Raw genomic sequence first — 19,105 nt, 5'->3', positions numbered from 1 at the left:
TGCTGTAATTGGCGGTGCAGGCCCAGCCCGACAGAGGACACGCGGGCGGCGCAGGGGCGGCCGAGGGGCTTAATTGCAGGGCTTCAGGTCGCAGTCTGGGCGCAGCTCCGCTTGGGAAGGTAGGGGGTTGACGCTTAGCTCGGTGAGCAGGGCCGCCAAGGAAGCCAAAAACCTTCGCGGTGGGTAGTCCGGGTCCCTTCCCCGGAAACCCGGTTGAGGGGCTCGAACCCCAGCGAGAGAGAGAGGAAGGAGAAGCGGGATCTCTCCGGAGAGCTGGGAGTTGGGGGGCACATTCCAAACTCCCCATCGCAACCCCAGAAGCCCTGGTGTGTCTCGTCCTAGACTCCTCCCTCGTTCTGACCCTCCCCCCTCCCTTTTCTGCCGCCCCCGTCACCCCCCTTCTCGTATCCCCAGGGCGCTCCCACCCTGGGGAAGAATGTGCCCTCCTAGCGCACCCTTGCCATGGTAACGGCACACCCCCACCCCCGCGCACCGCAGCGGCCTGGCCTGGCCCAAGGGCGGCAAGAAAATGGGGGTGGGCGCCTCCCAGCCCTGCGGACACACCTCGACTGCCCTGGTTGCCACAGCAACCGGGGGCGTTTGGAAGTGCGCAGCCGCGAAGTGGCAAAGGGCTCTCCTAACCATTCCTCACCCCTCTAATTCTAATCCACCAGCAGAGGACCTTGGCTCCTGGGAGAGACTGCCACTCCCCACCTTCAAGGACAAAGTCCGGAGAGGGATCATGGGGCGTCCCAGCTTCCACGCGGGACAAGTCTAGGAAGCAAAGGCAGCCGGAGGGCCCCAGGCAGCCTGGAACTTGAAAAGGGATCCCCCTGTCACCAGTCGGGCCCCCTCCCCCAGCGAAGCCCGAGGGGGGCGCTGGCAGCAGGAAGCCAGGGAAGGGCCCGGAGGCGCGCAGGCCCCACAGCAGAGCAGTGATTACAGGGACCTGTCCCTCCCGCCCCCGGCTCCCACTCTCATTAAGTCATTTTTTCCCCTGTTGGAAAGTCCCCTTGCCTTGAGCGCAGGGGTTGGGGCGACCGCAGGCAGCTGCCGGCAACCACATGAGAAGTGGGGGTGGGAGGGGAGGAGGGAAGCAGCGACTAGGGCCTGGCCAATCTCCAGCCTGGAAGGCCCCCCTGCCGGGGGGCTAACTGGGGGAGCATTAATTCGGGGAAAGGCGAGGGAGGGCCTGGATGCCCCTGACCTTGCTTCTCGTCCACCTGACCCTCCTACAGCTACCCAGGCTCTACCTTTGCCTCTCCCCTTCTCTTTTTTTCAACCCCGGAAACTTGGGCAACTGAGAAGCAGGATGCCTGGGTTCTGATCGCCACCCTAGTCTGGCTGCCTCTCCCTGACCCTTGACCCCACCACTGCCTGCTGATCTGTCCATCACCTCATTCTCAGTCGGTTCCCTCCCTTCCCTTTGGGACCATCCGGGCTCCATTAGACCGTGCTATTTTTCCCTCTTGCAAGGAGGTGGCCCAGTGTCCATCAAGATGAAAGGTGTTGGGGCGGAGAAGTCTTTCTCCCCCTCTGAATCTCTGGTCCACCTTCTGTTCTCATTTCCAAATCTGAACCTTGGTTCTCTCCCAGCTGTTGGCAAGTTCATCCTCCCACTTACCTCCACCAGCACACTTTATTTCAGCCCATTTCCCCTATTTCCAATCAGCGTGTTGCTTTCTGCCTCATTCTTCAGGCAGGATGCATAAGCCTAGTGCCTCTTGGACCCCATTTTCCCACCCCTTCTCTCCCTGTAGGGTTCTTACCAAGTGTCTGATGTGTCAAATGTGGGGTCCAGCTTTGGTCCTGACTCTAGTCAGCTTCTGGCCCAGAGAGAGGATGGGGAGTGGGCAGCATCCTATTTGTTCCTTCCCCAACTTTTCCTCTCTTCCTTTACAGGTAAAGCTAGCATTTACCCAATCACCATGGCTTGACTTGACTGCACCATGTCCCCCACAACCTGATGTCCAGCCCCTGGCCCCACCCCACGCCCCACCCCTCTCTCAGAGGTAGCACTCGGCAGAGTTGCTGCTCCTGCCCTATTATCCCAACCCTCATCTTCTATCTCCCATCTTCAGTCTCTACCCCACCCCACCCCACCCCACCCCACCCATTCTAAGTCTGGAAGGCAAAGGAGGCTGAAGCCACAGCTAATGCTGCAGTGGACACTGCTTGGGATTGGGGGGTTGTATGTCCCCCCCCCCCGACGCCTTCATTGTCCCTCGTTTCCCTCCTCCTCCCTGAAATGAGAGGGAGGAAGGAGGCGGGGGGGGGGGGGGAGCTCTCTCCTGGGTGAACAAGAGGAAAGGAATGAGGCAGGTGTGTCTGGCTGCTCCTTTCTAGCCCTCCTCCCGGGGGACTCTCACCCGCCTGCCTGTGGGGCTATCTTTGGGGGATGGGGAGAGAAATCTGTCCCCCACAGAGGCGCAGAGCTGAGCATGTGGAAGGCCCTGCTGCCTTAGGCATGTCTGGGAGCTTCCTGGGATGCAAGCAACTGGAGGGAAGGGAGCTGAAGGCAAGCTAGTGCGGGCAAGTCTCTCAGGTGGTGGACCTATAGGATGCAACACTATGAGAGCCTCCTTTCCTTCCCGCCTCTACCCAGGGCTAGGGAGACATCAGTCAGGACCAGGGAAGTATGGGGATGCGTATAGGCTGGCAACTGGGAAAAGGAAAAAGACTTCATCCCCCGCTGGTTCAGAGAAGGGTGCCATTCCAGGGTAAACTGAGGCAGGCAGCAGGACCCTGTGGGCAGCAGGAAACCTGGATGAAGTCAGTGAAGTGTTCTTGCCCTGAGATCCTGACCCCAGCTTCCTCTCCTCTGCCCTCCTCCTCAAGGGTCTGTTCCAGAAAAACATCAGATCTGAGAGCCAAGGAGGGTGCAATGCTAGACCCAGGCTGCCAGCTCAGCAGTGTTCTTATGGGGGTATAGAGGTAAGGCTGGCTGACTTGCCAAGGGGCAGCCTGAGCTGGGGATCTAGAGGCACAAGAGACCCAAGAAGAATGCCCCCCACCTCCAGCCTTACCGATATACCCCACCTCCCCTGCCTGGACCCCGAGAGACCAGAAAGCAGACAGTGAGTCTCCAGGCCCTCCCCGCCACCCTCCTCCCAGCCGCACCTCCTAGCCCCACCTGCTCCCTGGGGCGCTGGGCTGGCTGGGTTGAGCTGGGTCTTGCCCAGGATTACTTCTCTCAGAGTGTCTCCTGTCTCTGCCGATGGGTGCTGCTGGCCAACACTCGTCCTGGCTTGCGGCAGAGAGCTCAGGCACAAGGTGGACAGCCAGAGCGCTGGCATCCAGGGCCCCTGATTCAGCCCCTTGCCCAGTGGCTTCCCCACTGCCCCCATCTAGTCCAGGCCTCATCTATGGTTTGAAGATGGCTGTGGTCTCCCAACTGGCCCCTTGCTGTCAACTTGTCCCCAGTCATTCAGTTTCCTAGACCGCAATCCACACGAGAATCAGACCATAACACTCGCCTGCTTAAGACCCTCTGAAAGGTCCTATTCCTCTTATGTAAAATCCCAACTCCTTACCTCTACCTGGAAGGACACACATCATGTAACCCTTACCCCCTACCCCTCTGCCCCAGCCAGCTCTTCTCCTGCTTCTCTGTCCCTTGATTTTGTCACTCCAGTCACACAGGCCTCTTTGCCGTTCCTCCTGAGATCTTTCTGACATCAGAGCTTTTGCATTCGTATGGTCTCTGCCTGGAAAGCCCTTACCCTCAATCAGTGCATGGCTCTCCTCATCATGCAGGTCTCAGCATGAGCATCACAACTCAGAGAAGTCTTTCCCCACCAGTAGCTTTATCTAAAGGGACCCCACTCCCCACGAATCGCTCTACATCCAGCACCCTGCTTTATTTTCTTCACAGCACATAGCAGGGTCTGAAATGACCTTGTTTGTGTCTTTACTTGTTTATTGTCCATCTTCCCCAGCCAGAATGTAAACTCCAAGAGGGCAGGTGCTGAGTCTCTTATTCACTTCAGTATCCCCAGCACCTCTCAGCCGGCAGAGGGCCAGGCCACAAAGAGCGCAAAATAAATATTTGTTAAATGAATGATGAGGGGCAGAGGCTGGTGGGGAGTGTGTTTGAGGCCTCTGCAGAATCACTTCAGCTCAATGATGTCCATTTCTTTTTAACCCTCCTCCCCCTGCCCATCAGCTTGCATTCATTCCCTCCCACTCCCGGGAAGGGGTGAAGGGATGGAAGGAGGCAGGCCCAGCGGATGCCTGGCTGCCACTGCCCTAGAATGTGGGACCATCCCCAGCCCAACAGAGCTGTCTGAGCTTGGGGCAGAGAGCTGGAAGGCATATCAATCTTGGAGTCCAGAGAAGTGAGTTGGGTGGGGGTTGGGGGGTCCTGGCAGGCCGGGACTGCCTCTTGATTGCAGTCTTGAAGGCCTTAGAGCTGGGAGGTTAGATGTTGCGGTTCAACCTCCACTTCCAGGAACCAGGACGACGCTGCCAGGCCAAGATCGCCAGTGAGAGCCGCAGAGAGCGAAGCTGTCGGCTCACTTGCAGACACTGACCCACTCGGTGATGCGGCACTCCTCGCAGACCACGAAGCAGCACCAGTGGAAGCGGCAGTGACAGCGCTCACTGCGCGTTTGGCGTAGGATGTTGTGGCCACGGCCACAGCACATGCTGCCACAGCCGTCGGGGCCCGCACTGCTCTTGTTGCACAGGCGGCCCACAGTGCCCGCCGAGTCCAGACGCGGCTCCCGCTCGCAGAAGTCGGGGGATTTCTCAAAGTAGACCAGGTCGGCGGGGCTGGCGCGGCGCCGTGGCCCTGGAACGCCGGGAGCCGGCGAGGGTGCCCCCGCGGGGCCCGGCTCCAGCTGGCCGCCGTTGCGGTTGTGCGGCCGGATGAGCGTGGCGCGGTGGAAGCGGCTGCGCAGCAGCGCCCCCACCGCGCGGAACTCAGGCGTCACCTGCCAGCACGTCTTGAGCTGGCAGCTGCCTGACGTGCCGTGGCACTTGCACTTCCGCCGCATGTTCTCCATCACCGCCTGCGGAGGGAGGCACGGGGAGGGGTGATGCCCGCGGCCAGGCCCATTGCCCTCCTCCCGACGCAGACACTGGCCTTGGAGAATCTCGGAAGGTTTTGAAACCAATGCCCATGGAACAGAGGCAAAAGCTGAAGCCCGCAGTGGATGGATGGGGGGCACAGCTCCTGGGCCAGGCGGTCAGGAGGAGAGTTCTGCCCACTCTTCTGCTGCTCTCCCATTCACCTCCCACCCACCTCCCACCCGGCCAGACCCTGGGGGAATTCCCTCCTTCCCGCTCCAGCCTCCTTTTCCAGCAGCTGCAGGGGGCCCTTGGGGCTGGAGGCTCTTGCTTCCTGAGGGGGGATCCCAGATCCTCAGGGAAATTCCCTCTCCTCCCAACCCTTGGATGGGCACAAGGAACAGGGGTGTGCTGGCTCCACCTCATCCCAGCCCCAAAGCCTCTGGCCTCACTCCAGGCTGTGAGCAGAGGCTGTCGGGAGTCTGAGAAAGCCCTTTACTCCTCAGCCCTGCAGCACTTTGTAGGGAGCCTGAGAGAGGGCCAGGGGCTGGGGAGACTTCCCCTCTCCTCCTCCCCCATCATGCTGGCTGGGGCTTCTTCTGTCCAATGCTGAGTGCCACCATTCCTCTAGGACACAGTGAGCACCAACAGGGGCCAAAGTCTCTAATACAGAACCAAGGGGAACCCAAAGAGCCAGACCCCCCCAGGGCAATGCAAGTGGCGAGAGGTTTCCAGACTTCCAAGGGAGCTAGTTACAGGAGTTCAACGTACCCACCCCATGCCCAGCTCTCAGCCTGCTCTAGAGTCTCCCCTCAAAGAGCCCCTTCATGTTATCTTCACCAGAGACCCCAGAGGAAATTGGCTGCATCCTTCTTGCCCCCTCTCCACTCTCAAACCACAAAGCAATGAATGATCTGGGGCCCTCAAGCAGTAGCACCTAAGAGAGGGACCCCATTTCTCCACGCCTTAAAGGGCTCTCTGCAGCTTGTATGTGCTGTGGTGTGAGCACCACGTGGAAACCAGCCCAGAGCCTCCCCTGGCCAACAGCTCCAGAACATCTGCTTCCCACAGGCAGCAGCCATTAATTAACCAGTTTAACGAGGAGGAGGAGGCACTGTTGGTATGGGCTGGGATAGTGCTGAAGCTTGGGAAAAGCGCTGCATGGACAGGCAGAGCTGGGTGAGAGCCGGAAGTGACCTGAGGGTGGGTATACCTCAGTTTCCCTCACCTCTAAGTCATGATGGAAGAGCTCAATCAGCTCCTGGCTTCGTGGGAGAAAGTGAACCAGCCTGGGCTGAGAGAAAGGGGAGTGAGATGGAGAAAGTGCCAGCTAGAGTAAGTGGAAGCCAGAAACAGGGTTTGAGAAGGCTGGCCATGCCTGAGAAAAGGGACAGGGGCAGAATAGCCAGGAAAAGAGGGTGCTGAACTCATGAAGGCTAAGGAGGCATCTTAGTGTAGACTACACTGTAGAACAAAAGGGCTCAGGGCTCAACTGCCAGTGGATGAAACCTGCCTCTGCTACTTTCTCACTAGTTTCATCATCTTAGTCTATTTGTGCCTTGTTTCCCATATCTGAACATGAGGCTAATGATAGAACCCTCATCCATAGGCATAAGGATGAAATAGGCTAATGTATAGTAAAATGCTCCAGATAGTGCCTAACACAGAGTAAGCACTCAATAAATTAAATGCAGGCTGTTATTACCTTCCCTTCCTTTTTTCTTTCCTTGCTTCTCTTTTTCTTTTCTCTCCCTCCCCTGAACCTTTATCTACCTCATTTTTTTTTTTTTTTGTCCTTTCTAAGGCCACACCCATGGCATATGGAGGTTCCCAGGCTAGGGGTCTAATTGGAGCTGTAGCCACTGGCCTACACCAGAGCCACTGCAACATGGGATGTGAACCACATCTGTGACCCACACCACAGTTCACAGCAATACCAGATCCCCAACCCACTAAGGAAGGCCAAGGATCGAACCCACAACCTCATGGTTCCTAGTCGGATTCGTTAACCACTGAGCCACAACAGGAACTCCCTACCTCATTCTCAAATGAATGACCTTTGAGGTAGTGTGAACATTTGAGGAGAGGGAGAAAGGAGAAGGATAATATAACACAGTACCATAGTGGTCCCTGGGGATCTCCCTTTGCAGGAATCCCTCATTCGGCACAGAAAGTCTGGGAGAGGAGAGGAATCCCAGAAAAGGATATCACAGAATCATGGAACATTAGCGCTGAGTCGGGGTGGGAGCTTATGGGTCATCCAGTTCAATCTTCTCACTTTATAGGGGAGGAGACAGAGTAGCAGAGCTAGGCCTAGATGCTGAGGCTGGGACTGACGACCAGAGCGCTCCCTACTGCTCACAGCAAGAAATGAGGGAGCAGGCTGCTCAGCAGGGGGTGAGCTAGTCCAGAGAGGGGAGGGGGGGGGTGTTTGTTTCATACCAGCATCCCCAGGCCTAGGCCAGAACCTGGCACACAGTATGTCTCCAGTGCATGTTTGATAACTGAATTAGAGGGAGCAATGAGAAAGTTACTGAGTTAGGGGGTGTGATGTGGTCCTCAGAATAGACATAAGCCTGGGGGAGGGGAAGGGTCCTAGGCAGAGGGATCTGGAGAAGGCCGGGGAGGGGGGCGGAGGGGGCTCTCACCTGCCTCCCCACTCGGTTGTTGTGGAGCCTCATGCGCGCATGGATGTCTCTATGTGGCTCCCGGGAGTCCAGAAAGTCTTTAGAGAAGCGCTCTCCGAAACCCACGTCCGGGCTGCAGCCGCCCCACTCCCAGGAGTCCTGCAGGCCAGGGCTGGCAGGGGGCAGGGCTGGGTGCTCGGGAACTCCGTGGCTCAGGCCCTTACCCCGCTGCAGGGCTTCCAGCTGCAGGTGATGCAACTTCCGCCGGAAGGCCTCCTCATCCCCGCGCCGGGATGCATCGCAGCCACAGGCCCTCAGTTTGCCCAGGGCACAGGCATTGGACACCGCGTGCACCACGCCCGCTGCGGAGATGGCGTAGGCGAAGGCACTCTCTCGGAAACCTGAACATAGAGATGCAGGAAAGAGCTTTTGAGGAGCCTCCACATGCTTTCTCTCTACTCTCCCTGCCCAACAACTCACCAGACTGAGGGGGAACAGGCCCAGTGTTGGGGGGAAATCTGGTGCAAGGGCATGGACCCAAGAGGGGCAGAAATCACACCAGAAGTTCTGCACACAGGCTGGATCGGAAGAGGTCGCCCCCTACAGCCCTCCTTTTTGAACTCCTTTCTGTTTCATCAATGTCGCACTTAGCAAGCTCAGAATTTGTGTCTGTATCTCTCCTGTTGGATACAATATATCTGGCACACATTTTGTTTGTTTATTTTAACCATCAGAGACTTAAACGTCTATCTCTCCTGTAATATTTGCCTTTTTTGCATATGCGGTATGTGGAAGTTCGCAGTCTAGAATCAGAGCTGCAGCGGCCAGGCTACACCACAGCAACAAGGGATCCATCCGCATCTGCGACTTAACACTGGAGCTCACAGCAATGCTGGATCCTTAACCCAGAGAGCAAGGCCAGGGCCGGAACTTGAATTCTCGTGGATACTAGTTGGGCTTGTTATCGCTAAGGCACAATGGGAATTCCTGCCAAATTTTAATCTAAAAAATAAATGACCAGTGATGAAATTCTGGGCCCTAGGAGGTGTTAATGGGCAGAAGGGTAGGTGTGAGGAGCTGGTGTCCTCCTAAAGCTCCTGGTCCCACTGCGTTAGGTACACGGCAGTACATGCTTTGATGGCCAGAAGTGAAGAAAAGAGCCAGCAGAATTTCCCTTTACCCTGTTCCAGAAAATCTGCTCCGAAAAGGCATCGTCCAGCCATTCTGCCTGCCATTGGTCTAGATCAGCTGAAGAGGTTGTTTGGGGGATGCTGGAGGTGAGCCCACTGCCTGCCTGCCATAAGCATACAGTGGTGGGAACACTGACAGGGAATGGTTACCTAAAGCAGATGCCATCCTGAGATGCTCACGGGGGCAACATCTCCCTGAATAGCCACTCTCAGGGACCCAGGGCTGGTCTACTCTGCTTTCTTCCATGGCATTCCCAGCCTGAGCCATCCTCTGGGCCTGTGGCAGGGGGAGGCCTGCTTGCAGAGAAGGGTCTGGCTGCTGGATCTGCAAGCTGCTTCTATCTTATTCTGCATCTGAGAAAGGACCAGCAAGGGGCAGGTTCTGGTACAAGCTTCTCTGACCAGCTTCTGAACTTGAGAGAGCTCAGGCAGTGGAAGAAACCAACAGCAAGCTCCCACATGAGAAGGAGAATCCACCCTGGCCATAGATGCCTGGGGGAGAAGCCCAGAACCCCACTGGAGGCTGATGACTTGGGAGAAGCCAGAGATTCAGAAGAAAAAGCTCTGGGTCTTTCTACCTCAGCATCAAAGACTAAGAGGACTTGGAGGCCTCAGTGACCCCCGAGAGCCAACCAGGACTGGATAGAGACCCTAACTCAGATCCCCCCCTAATGCTCTCCCTCTGCATCACAGGGCCCTGTCCTCCTCTCCCTGCCTAGCACCCCCCCCCCAAAAGAGGCAAGATGTGTAGTTAAGAGTATGAACTCCGGAGTTCCCATTGTGGTGTAGCCGAAACGAATCTGACTAGGAACCATGAAGTTGCAGTGTACAATCCCTGGCCGGACTCGGTGGGTTAAGGATTCGGTGTTGTCCTGAGCTCTGGTGTAGGTCACAGGCTTGGCTCAGATCTGGCATTGCTATGGCTGTGGCATAGGCCAGCAGCTCTAGTTCCAATTGGACCTCTAGCCTGGGAACCTCCATATGCCGTGAGTGCAGCCCTAAAAAGCAAAAAAAAAAAAAAAAAAAGTCTGAACTCTGGACCTAGAGTGCCTAGGTTTCAAACTTGACTCTTCCATTTACTAGCTGTTAACAGCTATGTAACCTTGGCCAAGTGACTTGACTGCTGTGTCTCAGCTTTTGCATCTGTAGAACAGCGTTATTATTACCTGTCTCATTGTTCCAAGAATTAAATAAGTTAATACATTTCAAATGCATAGGATCATACCTTACTCATAGTAAGTACTACATAAAATCTCAATATTATTGAGAAGTTCTTTCTGCTGTCTGACTTCACTCACTACTGCTGCAATTTCAGGCTATTGCTCCTTATTCTTGTTTCCCTGAGCAGGCCCAGAGCCTGGCAGCTCACAGCCCACTCTAGAATAAATCACTTGGGCCACTGAAGCCAGTAAAGCACACTGTTCCTCTCTAGCTTCTCATTCCAGCTCCTGACAGCTCAGGACCTTTTCCATAAGAAGCCAAGCTATGAGCAGACAGGAAGCGACAGCGATTGGGTGGGAGCCTTCAAAGGGGTGCTGGGAATCGGTGGGAGCTGCAGAAGCATAGACACTGCTCTGGGAGGTGCAGCCTAAGGGAAAGGAAGGCAGACTCAAGCTGAGGTGCACACCCTGTATTTATCCCTCGCCTTTTATCTGTGGAATCCTGAGCACTTATTGCTTGTGGAATCATCAGTCTGCTCCTAGGAAAAATGGCTCCAAGGACAAATGTCCTTCAGAAGTAGCCCAGGCCTCAGAAAGCACTCTCTAACACGCACACACACGCACACATACACACAATGCAAAAGGCGTTTGCCCAGAGTCACAGGTTATGGAACGGGACCCAGCCCCATCTCTCTCAGATCCCAGGACTGGCCACTTTCTACTGAAGGACATTTGGCTTTAGGAAAGAACTGCTGCTGAGAAAGAAACCCGGGGAGCCCAGTTTCCAATCCTATGGTCCTGTCTATGCCTGGCACCAGGGAGATGTGCTGGACCAACCACCATCTTCCAGGCTCTGTCACATTCAAGGGCAGGCCTAGAGGAATCTGGAGAAATATAGCCCACAGCCTACCTATCCCATGCAGCTAAGGACTCCATCCCACAGCCTCTGGCAGCTGTCATAGCCACGTGTAGGGGTGACCAGGCAGGGCTTGTGTGGTCACCCTCTGTTCCAAGCATTCAGGTCTCAGAGGAGTCTAGCCCCCTGGGTCTGCTCCCAGCTCCCATTCAGGGCCCCAGTTTCGGTCCTGGCCCTGACTGTCTGGGGCAGATGAAGGCACTGTGCCATCTGGCCAGCTGGAGGGGGAGAGAGGGGTGGGGCCTTGGCCAGCTGGGCTGCCTGGAGCATGGTGGGGGGGGCTCGTTAAAACGCACAATTAGCCGCCCTGCCTTTGATCTGGGACAGGGACTGCCAGCATCTAAGTGGAGTCAGCTGCTGCTACAGGACAAAGCCAATGGCCAGGAAGGGGCTGGGGGAGGAGGTTTGGAGGGCAGGGAAGTGAGGAGGAGAGAGGATTCAGGGACCACTGGGAACCAGGAGGGGTTAGAGAAGCTTGAGCCCTGCCCATTTGTGTCAAAGAGGGAGGAGAGGGAAGAGGTCTGGTCTCCATTCCCTCCATGCAAATAATTTGTGTGCAAATTTTCTGCGCCTGCTCATGTGCCTGGACTGAGAGAGAAAGAGTTTGTGTGTGTGTGTGTGTGTGTTGTGTGTATGTGGGAACACTTAGGGGGGTGACACCAAATGTAGCTACACGTTTGCACAATCATGGGTAGGTGTGTGTGTGTGCACGCACATGTCAGTTCCATTTCTGGATTTCTCATCCACTGCAGCAGCTCACCTCTGGGCACAGGATAGGAGATCATGGTGGCCTCCTAGTTTTGGAAACAGTATGGCAGGGGGTTGAGTGCAATCTCTAAGGACAGTTGGCCTGCATTTGAATCCTGGCTCTGCAGCTCACTTACAAGCTATGTGACTAATGACAAGTTACCCAACCTCTCTTAGCTTCATTTGCAAAAAGAGAGTAATAATAGGACCTTCTGCATGAGGCTTATTTGAGGATCCTAAAGCACAGATAAAGTGCTTTAGACCAGTGCTTGGCACCTGGCAAGTATTTAATGGCTAATTTACTGAGTGCCATTAGAATAACAGGACCCTCGGTGATCCTGGGATACATACAGTTGCCTGTGACTGCGTCCTCCCATCTGATACCACCACATAACCCAAGCCTGGAGGCCAGGACATAAAATCGAGGCTCCCCGAGGACAAATGTAAAAGGGAGGTGGGGCATTCCCGTTGTGGCACAGTGGAACCGAATCTAACAAGGAACCATGAGGTTGCGGGTTAGATTCCTGGCCTGGCTCAGTGGGTTAAGGATCCAGTGTTGCCGTGAGCTTCAGTGTAAGTTGAAGATGTGGCTCGGATCTGGCATTGCTGTGGCTCTGGCGAAAGCCAGCAGCTACAGCTCTGATTAGACCCCTAGCCTGGAAACCTCCATATGCCGCTGATGCGGCCCTAAAAAGAGAAAAGACAAAAGACCAAAAAAAGAAAAAGGGAGGTGGGAGACAAAAGAGCCAGAGCCTTGGAGAACAGAGGCTGGACTCTCAAATGGCTGGCTTCCCTGGGCTGGTAGCCTGGCTTACTGCCCAGCCTCATGCCCCTTCTTCCCACGTGTTCTGAATGGGTCTGGGCCTTAGACAGGGTGGTACGTAAACTGCGTGAGTGCTCCATGACCTGTTGTGTGAATCTATTCCCTGCCCTCCATCAAGCCTCTCTCTCATCCCCCCTCACTCCAGGGCCCAAGTCCCACCCAAAGCAGCCCTGTCCTCAAATCTCCCTTTGGTCCCAGCATCCTGAGTGAGAGATGGAGGGGTTCACTAGTCCTCACAATGAAGAGCCCCCTCCCTCTAGCTAATGTTCTGTCCAGTGCCTCATCCACCCAGGCACCACCTACGTGGGCTCTCAGAAGAGAAATCTGCAGATACCAGTGCCCTCGGCACTTAGATCATAGCTGCCACTCACTCTTTCTGGCCCGCTAGGGGCCCCTCTCCCTGTCCCCCAGTCCCCAGGTTCCAGCATCCCTGCATCCCTCTCTTTGGCTAGGTAAAGCCCCATTGTATGCCCTGCTTCCCAAGCACCCCCTCCAGTTGCTCACACACCCTTCCTTCTCTCTCCTACTTGAGCACTCCATCCTTTCGGCCCAACCCAATGCAGGGCAAGTGACAGGACAAACCCTCTGAACGCCTCCTCCCAGCAGTCTCTGAATTTCAAACATGGCAGAGTGCGCCTTTAAGAGAACCCCACTGGCAGCTTGGGTCAGAAGAAGGGTCAGCATCCTGATATTCTGCTTTGGGGAAACTGGGCTTCCCTGACCCCACGATGGACAATCATAGCTTGAAAAGAAGGGAGACCAGAGGGAAGATCCAGTCCCAGGGTTGGTTACCACCAAGACTGGCCCCATGCGATTCACATGTAGCTATTCCTCGAGGTGATGGCCCAAGGTAGACCAGGAAAATGACCCTGCAGGAGACTGAACGTGGAGGTGGAGTGAGGGAAGCGCAGCAATGGCGACCCTTGGAAGGGGAGGAAGAAGTGGCAATTTCTTTCTCTCTCTCTCTCTTTTTTTTTTTTTTTGTCTTTTTGCCTTTTCCAGGGCCACTCCTGTGGCACATGGAGGTTCCCAGGCTAGGGGTCTCATCGGAGCTGTAGGCGCCGGCCTACGCCAGAGCCACAGCAACGCTGGATCCCAGCCGCATCTGTGACCTACACCACAGCTCACAGCAACGCTGGATCCTTAACCCACTGAGCAAGGCCAGGGATCGAACCCGCAACCTCATTGTTCCTAGTCGGATTCGTTAACCACTGAACCACGACGGGAACTCCCAGAAGTGGCAATTTCTTTCCAGAAGCCCAGAGTCCCCTCCGAGGAGAGAGGGATGGAAATGAGGTGTCTCAATGGTGGGGCAGAAGTCGCAGAGGTAGGATGGTGTTCTGAGGCCAAAGGAAGAAGCCCAGCCTCCCTGCGGGAGCCCAGGAGCCTCTGCCCCGCCCCCTTCCCCGCGCTGGGCACCGCCCCGCGCCGGCTAGCCCCGGCAAGTCTCCCCCCTCCACACCTCACCTCTCCCCCCACCGGTCCCCCCCAGCTCACCTCCCGCTTATTAAACTGCAGGTGAACCCAGGAGGGCCTGGCGCCGCGCCAACCCCGCGGAGTTCCACCGCTCCGAACTCGCCCCCAAGCTTCAAAGCCCCGCTGTCCTCCGCCAGCCCGCACCGGCCTCACCCGGGCGAAGCAATCGGGACGCCTGGGTTCACTCAGTCTAAAGGGGACAGGAGGACCAGAGGGAAAAGAGGGGACGTCGAGGCCAGGAAGAGGCAGGAAGAGCTAGCCTGGCCTCACCCGAAGCGGCAGGGGTGAGAACCTCAGCGTCTGCCCCCAGTGAGCGGACCCTGGAGCAAACTCCGAGGCCGGAGCGCTGGAGAGAGAACCGGGCTTCGGGGAGCGCGGGTGACCTAGAATCCCGGAGTGGGCTCGGGCGCGCTGCGGCGGCAAGCGCCGGCCGGGCCCGGCGGGGCAGGAGAGATGCAGGGGCCTGTCACTTCGTGTCCACGAGCGCAGCGGCGGCGGGGGCGGCCGGGGCGGGGCGTCGGGCTGGAGTTGGGCCGGGCCGATCGGCCGGGGGTCGCGGGCAGCAGCTCTGAGCCGACGGCTGGAGGGGGTCGGGGAGAGCGGGGCGGGAGGGTGGGAGCGCGGAGCAGGGTGGGGGGCGCCCTCTTTGAGAGGCGCGCGGCTGGGGCCAGGAGCCGTCTGCCGCGGCCCGCGGGGATTAGTTCGCGGCTGCATGCCGCCACACGCGTCGGGCTGGGCTCGGCCGGGGAGAAACAGCGCCCCGGGCGCGCGGGGGAGGAAGGAGGGAGGGCGCGCGGGGGCGGGGCGGGCGGCCGGGGGCTGGGCTGGTGGAGACTGGGGTGGCCCCTGACTTCGGGGTTCCCGGGGGCTGCAAGGAAAGGTTCTAGTGGAAAAGGAAAGGCCCCCGGCTCAGTTCTTCCCGAAGTTGGGGTACGGTAGAACCTGACTCTTCCAGAAGCCTCTGGGCCCCAAGGCCACAGAGTAGAGAAGTACGCCCCCTCCTCTACTGTCAACTGAAAATTGTACAAGTTCCAAGGAGCCAGGTCCTCACACTGTCCCACCCCAGCAACTGAGAGGGAGATGCCCAGCTAGAGACATGCGGGAGGTGAGACCCCCCCCCCCATCTTTCCCTAGAGACCTGAGTCAAAGCCTAAGGTGTCAGGGCAAGAGGTGGGTACAAGCGCAAATGAGTGACAGAACCTCCGGCCATCTCCAGCCCAAGCCAGTCCAGGGATTGTCAGGTGGTGGGTCCTGGGGCACCCAGAGGTCCAGGAGGGGGAATGGATAGTGGGCTGCAGCTTCTCTGAGCTGTGAGGGGAAGAGCATTTGGCAGGGCCCTCAGGCCTGCTCAGCAGGAGACAGGCACACGCCCTGTGCCTCTGATTCAGAGACGGTTTTAGGGGTGGCAAGGATGATACAGAGGCTGGTGGTGTACCCCCAGGAGAAGAGCTTCTGCTGAAGTGCAGACATTTTACCTGCCCAGGCTTCCTTCACCTACACCATTTGGCAAAAGGTCCTTGACCCCTCTTCGTGTTGATTCGGGTTACTTCATCACAGGCTTTCCATCCTAAATGCTGTTTACTAGGTAGAGGGTAACTTGAAGCAAGTGGTAATATGGGTATTTCCTGGGCCTGAGATATGCAGTGTCGGTGATGGGGCAGGATAGCCCAGGAGTTCTTTTCTCAGGCATGAAACCTGCCATCCTCAGCCCACATAGCCCAGCCTGGACCCACATATGCCCCATGTGTCCAGCCCCCATGGACTTTCCTAGAGCGGAAAAAGGCAGGAGAGCTCTGTGGCTGGCAGATGAGCACTGGGGAGGTTGCCAGGTTGAGAGAGCAGATTAGGGGACGGCTGCAGATAGGTTCTGGAATGGAGGCGCTGAATGGGGTGGGCAGAAAGTTAAGGGTGAGGGGCAGCTACCTCTGCTGAAGATGGGACTCTCATAAGGGATCTTGTTTCGAGTCTCAAGACTAGAGCAGTTCCAGCGCTGGTCCCGGAACTGGTGTTGGCACTCGTGGATGGCGATCTGGATGCCCTGGATGGCCGAGGCAGCCACGTCTGGGTGGCGCACACACACCTCCATCTGCCGCTTGCTCAGGCCAGGCAATGTCAGGCACACAGTGTTGGCGTTGAGGACAGGCTCCTGGGGGAGTCGGAGGCCCAAAATATCGTTGGGTGCAGACCTGCAGGCATGGGGCACGGGGGTGAGTGAGTGTTTTGCGGGGTTAGGAGGGCCCCATGTAACTATACACACTCTGTCCCGAAGGCCATAATCCCTCTGTTCCAGCCCCTGTTTTGAAGCTTAGGCCCATTGGTATAACCTTAAACCTTCTTTCCTTAACCTTCTCACTGTCATCCCCTCCAATGCAACCCACCCCGCTGCACACCCACACATGCAAATGCACACACATCCGGTATGCCTGCACACACGGTATTTCATAAGTACATCCCCAGGCATAGATGCTCCCATGCAGTGTTCCCCAGGAGACCACTCCCAATGGCATGTTTCAGACAGTCGCATTCATGCAGACACACTTCTGCACACACTGAAATGGACACCCAGACGCGGGAACACTTACACACATGGACACTTCATCAGACAGTTATACACGTTCACACGGACCCTCACAAGTACACACACATGTTCATCTTTACAAATGTTGATCCGTGATCCCTCACATTCACACACATGTGCACACACAGACTGCTGTTTACAACACAGCATGCTGGGCTCACTTGATCACACACACAGACACACACACACACACACACACACACACAGAACTCTTCTAGTTGCCATCTCTCATTGACCCCCACCTGGGCTACCCCCTTTTGGCCCCTGCCCCTGTCCCTGCCTGGGGACCATCTCCTGGGGAGCAAAGCAGTTTGAGCTTACTCCTGGGGCAAGGGTGCATCCCCCCAGCATGGCAGGGACTCCAGGATGGCACTTGCTCCCCGACCCCCAACACACACACCTCCCCTGCTAGTAGCCATCACTTTCCTAGGCACTGCCCTGTCTCCTTGGTCTGCCCTTATTCTGTCACCGGTTCAATCCCCCTCCTATGAGGGTACTCTCATTGGTCACCAGCACTTTTCCTGGGACACCATCCCTCCCTCCTTCTGGGGTCTCCTGCCCCAGCACTAGCGCCAGAGGCCCCTGCGGCTGGGGGTCCCAGCTTTCCAGGAGGGCGGGGCATTAAGTGAGGGCTCACCTGGGCACGGCGGCAGCCAGCAGCAGTAGGAAGAAGAGGAGCGCGCAGAGCGCGGGCCGCGGCTGGGGCCGAGGTCGGAGCCGCAGCCAAGGGCAAGGGTGGGTGCTGCCCATCGCGCGGGGGCCGTGATGGGCCAGAAGTGGGGGGCTCACAGCCCGATGGGACCGGCGAGCCAGGGGCAACGGCGCATGATCCTCGGGGGGTCGGGGCGGCTGCCACACACAGCTCCGACTCGGGTCACGGCTCCGGGAGCAGACGGCGCCCGCCTCCCCGCTCCATGGGGCAGCGCCCCCGGGGCACCGCCCTCGGGGGGGGGGGAGAACGGGCGGGCGCTCCGGGCACCTCCTGGCACAGGGGTCCGGGGAATTTCCCGAACCCCCCCCCCTGCGGCAAGTCCCGATGCCTCTGGAGGGTAAGGGGGGCCCCGGAGGTGCCGCGGGCTAGAGACGAGAGGCTGGGGTGCCCGGGAGCCCCACAGCGCACCGCGGTGAGCCTGCGCTTCCGAGGGCGTGAGAGGCGGGCCGGGGGTATGGGGTGGCGGCGCTGTCTGTGCCGGGCCCCACCGGCCCCACCGCCCAGAGAGTGAGCGACTGTCCCGGCTCAGGGAGCTCCGCCGCCTCCCCTTTTCTCACCACCCCCCCAGTTGAGTGTCTCAGGGCTCTACCCCACGTGACGTCATGACGACGGGGAGGGGGGGAAGAGGCGTGTACTGGTCGAGGCCACTGCGTCGGTCCGCTCAGGACTCGGGGTGGGAGCTGGAGTGCCAGGGAAGGGTGGGGGGAGGTGTTGGGGTCTGTGGGATCGGGCACAGGGCGGTGCCAGTGAGCTGGCTCGCTGGGTTGTGTGGGAAGGATTGTGTTACTGTGGGGTGTGCGCGCCTGGCTGAGCCACAGCTGCTGGGGAGCCATCGCCCCCCAATATACACACCTGCAGGCGCTGGAGGGGAGGGGTTGGCCCCCTGCTCGCCTCCCCACCTCAGGAGGGACTTCCCAGGCTTGGCTGGTGAGGCAGGTGTGGGGTCCTGCAAAGGGGGTTGGCAGCCTCTGTATCTTGCTCTGTTCACTGTGAGACCTTCAACAGGTGCCTCCTGGCCACTGAGCTTCCTCTGCCTCTTTGTGAAATGAGGTTAATGAAGCCCATCTCATCTAGTCAACGAAGGTGATGGTACTGGAACTCCAGCGAATGCTTGTCGGGAAGCAGAGCACCCTGGGGTGGCACACCCTGGGAGGAGGAATGAGACTTCTGATCCTAAAAGTGTGCTTTGAGGTCATCTTATTTCACTAGCTTTTATTTCATAAGAAAATATTAAAGCTCAGAAAGGGTTATGGCTTACTCAAGGTCACACAGCCAGTGAGTGGAAGAGCTGGAACCAAACCCAGGTGAGCATAGCAGCAACAGCCCCAACACCGAGCCCCAGCCTGCAGATGCTCCAGGTCTTACCTTGGCTCTGTCACCTGTACTTGGTCCCCTGGGAGCTCCCCCCCCCCCCAATATCAGCCTCCTGGCTCAGGCCCACTCCTCTCTGGGATCCCTTCCTGTCCTGCCACCCCAACTGAACACTGGCTCACCTCCATATGGGAGGAGTTTACTGGACCAAGGTTAAGTCCGAGAGCCAGAGGACTGGGCAAGGAGGCTCCAGCTTCGCTTTCTTGTTCTAACCTGGGCCCTGAGAGTGAAACCTACTCCTGCTGTAGCCTCGGCATCATCCTCTGTAAAATGGGCATAAGCTTCCCACTCTATACATACACTTCCCTTCCAACCTCACTGCCCCCATCTCTGAAGAGAGCCCCTCCAGGTTTAAGGATAAATGACCAGAGCCTCTAAGACAAAAGGCACCCATTCCTGGAATTGCCCATCCCTGGGGAACTGAAGGAGAGGGGTGGGGCCTCCCCTGTCCCCAGACTGTCAGGTGGTGGGGGCGGCCAGAGCAACAGCAGGCTG

General features: G+C 57.5%; 1 protein-coding gene across 1 annotated transcript; it reads right to left on the bottom strand.

Moving 5' to 3' along the window:
- Positions 1-3,893: 3,893 nt before the first annotated feature.
- Positions 3,894-17,795, bottom strand: WNT10A (Wnt family member 10A). Its single transcript, XM_047773527.1, has 4 exons — positions 17,165-17,795; positions 15,873-16,135; positions 7,659-8,038; positions 3,894-5,012 (listed from the first exon to the last, which is right to left on the bottom strand). Exons 1-4 carry the CDS (start codon positions 17,275-17,277, stop codon positions 4,515-4,517), a joined length of 1,254 nt encoding a protein of 417 aa, XP_047629483.1. The 5' UTR covers positions 17,278-17,795; the 3' UTR covers positions 3,894-4,514.
- Positions 17,796-19,105: the final 1,310 nt, after the last annotated feature.

The sequence above is a fragment of the Phacochoerus africanus genome, chromosome 3 (assembly GCF_016906955.1).
Source record: "Phacochoerus africanus isolate WHEZ1 chromosome 3, ROS_Pafr_v1, whole genome shotgun sequence".
In the NCBI taxonomy this organism is placed as follows: domain Eukaryota; kingdom Metazoa; phylum Chordata; class Mammalia; order Artiodactyla; family Suidae; genus Phacochoerus; species Phacochoerus africanus.
The sequence above is the reverse complement of the archived record's forward strand: the minus strand, read 5'-3'. Positions and strand labels throughout refer to the sequence as shown.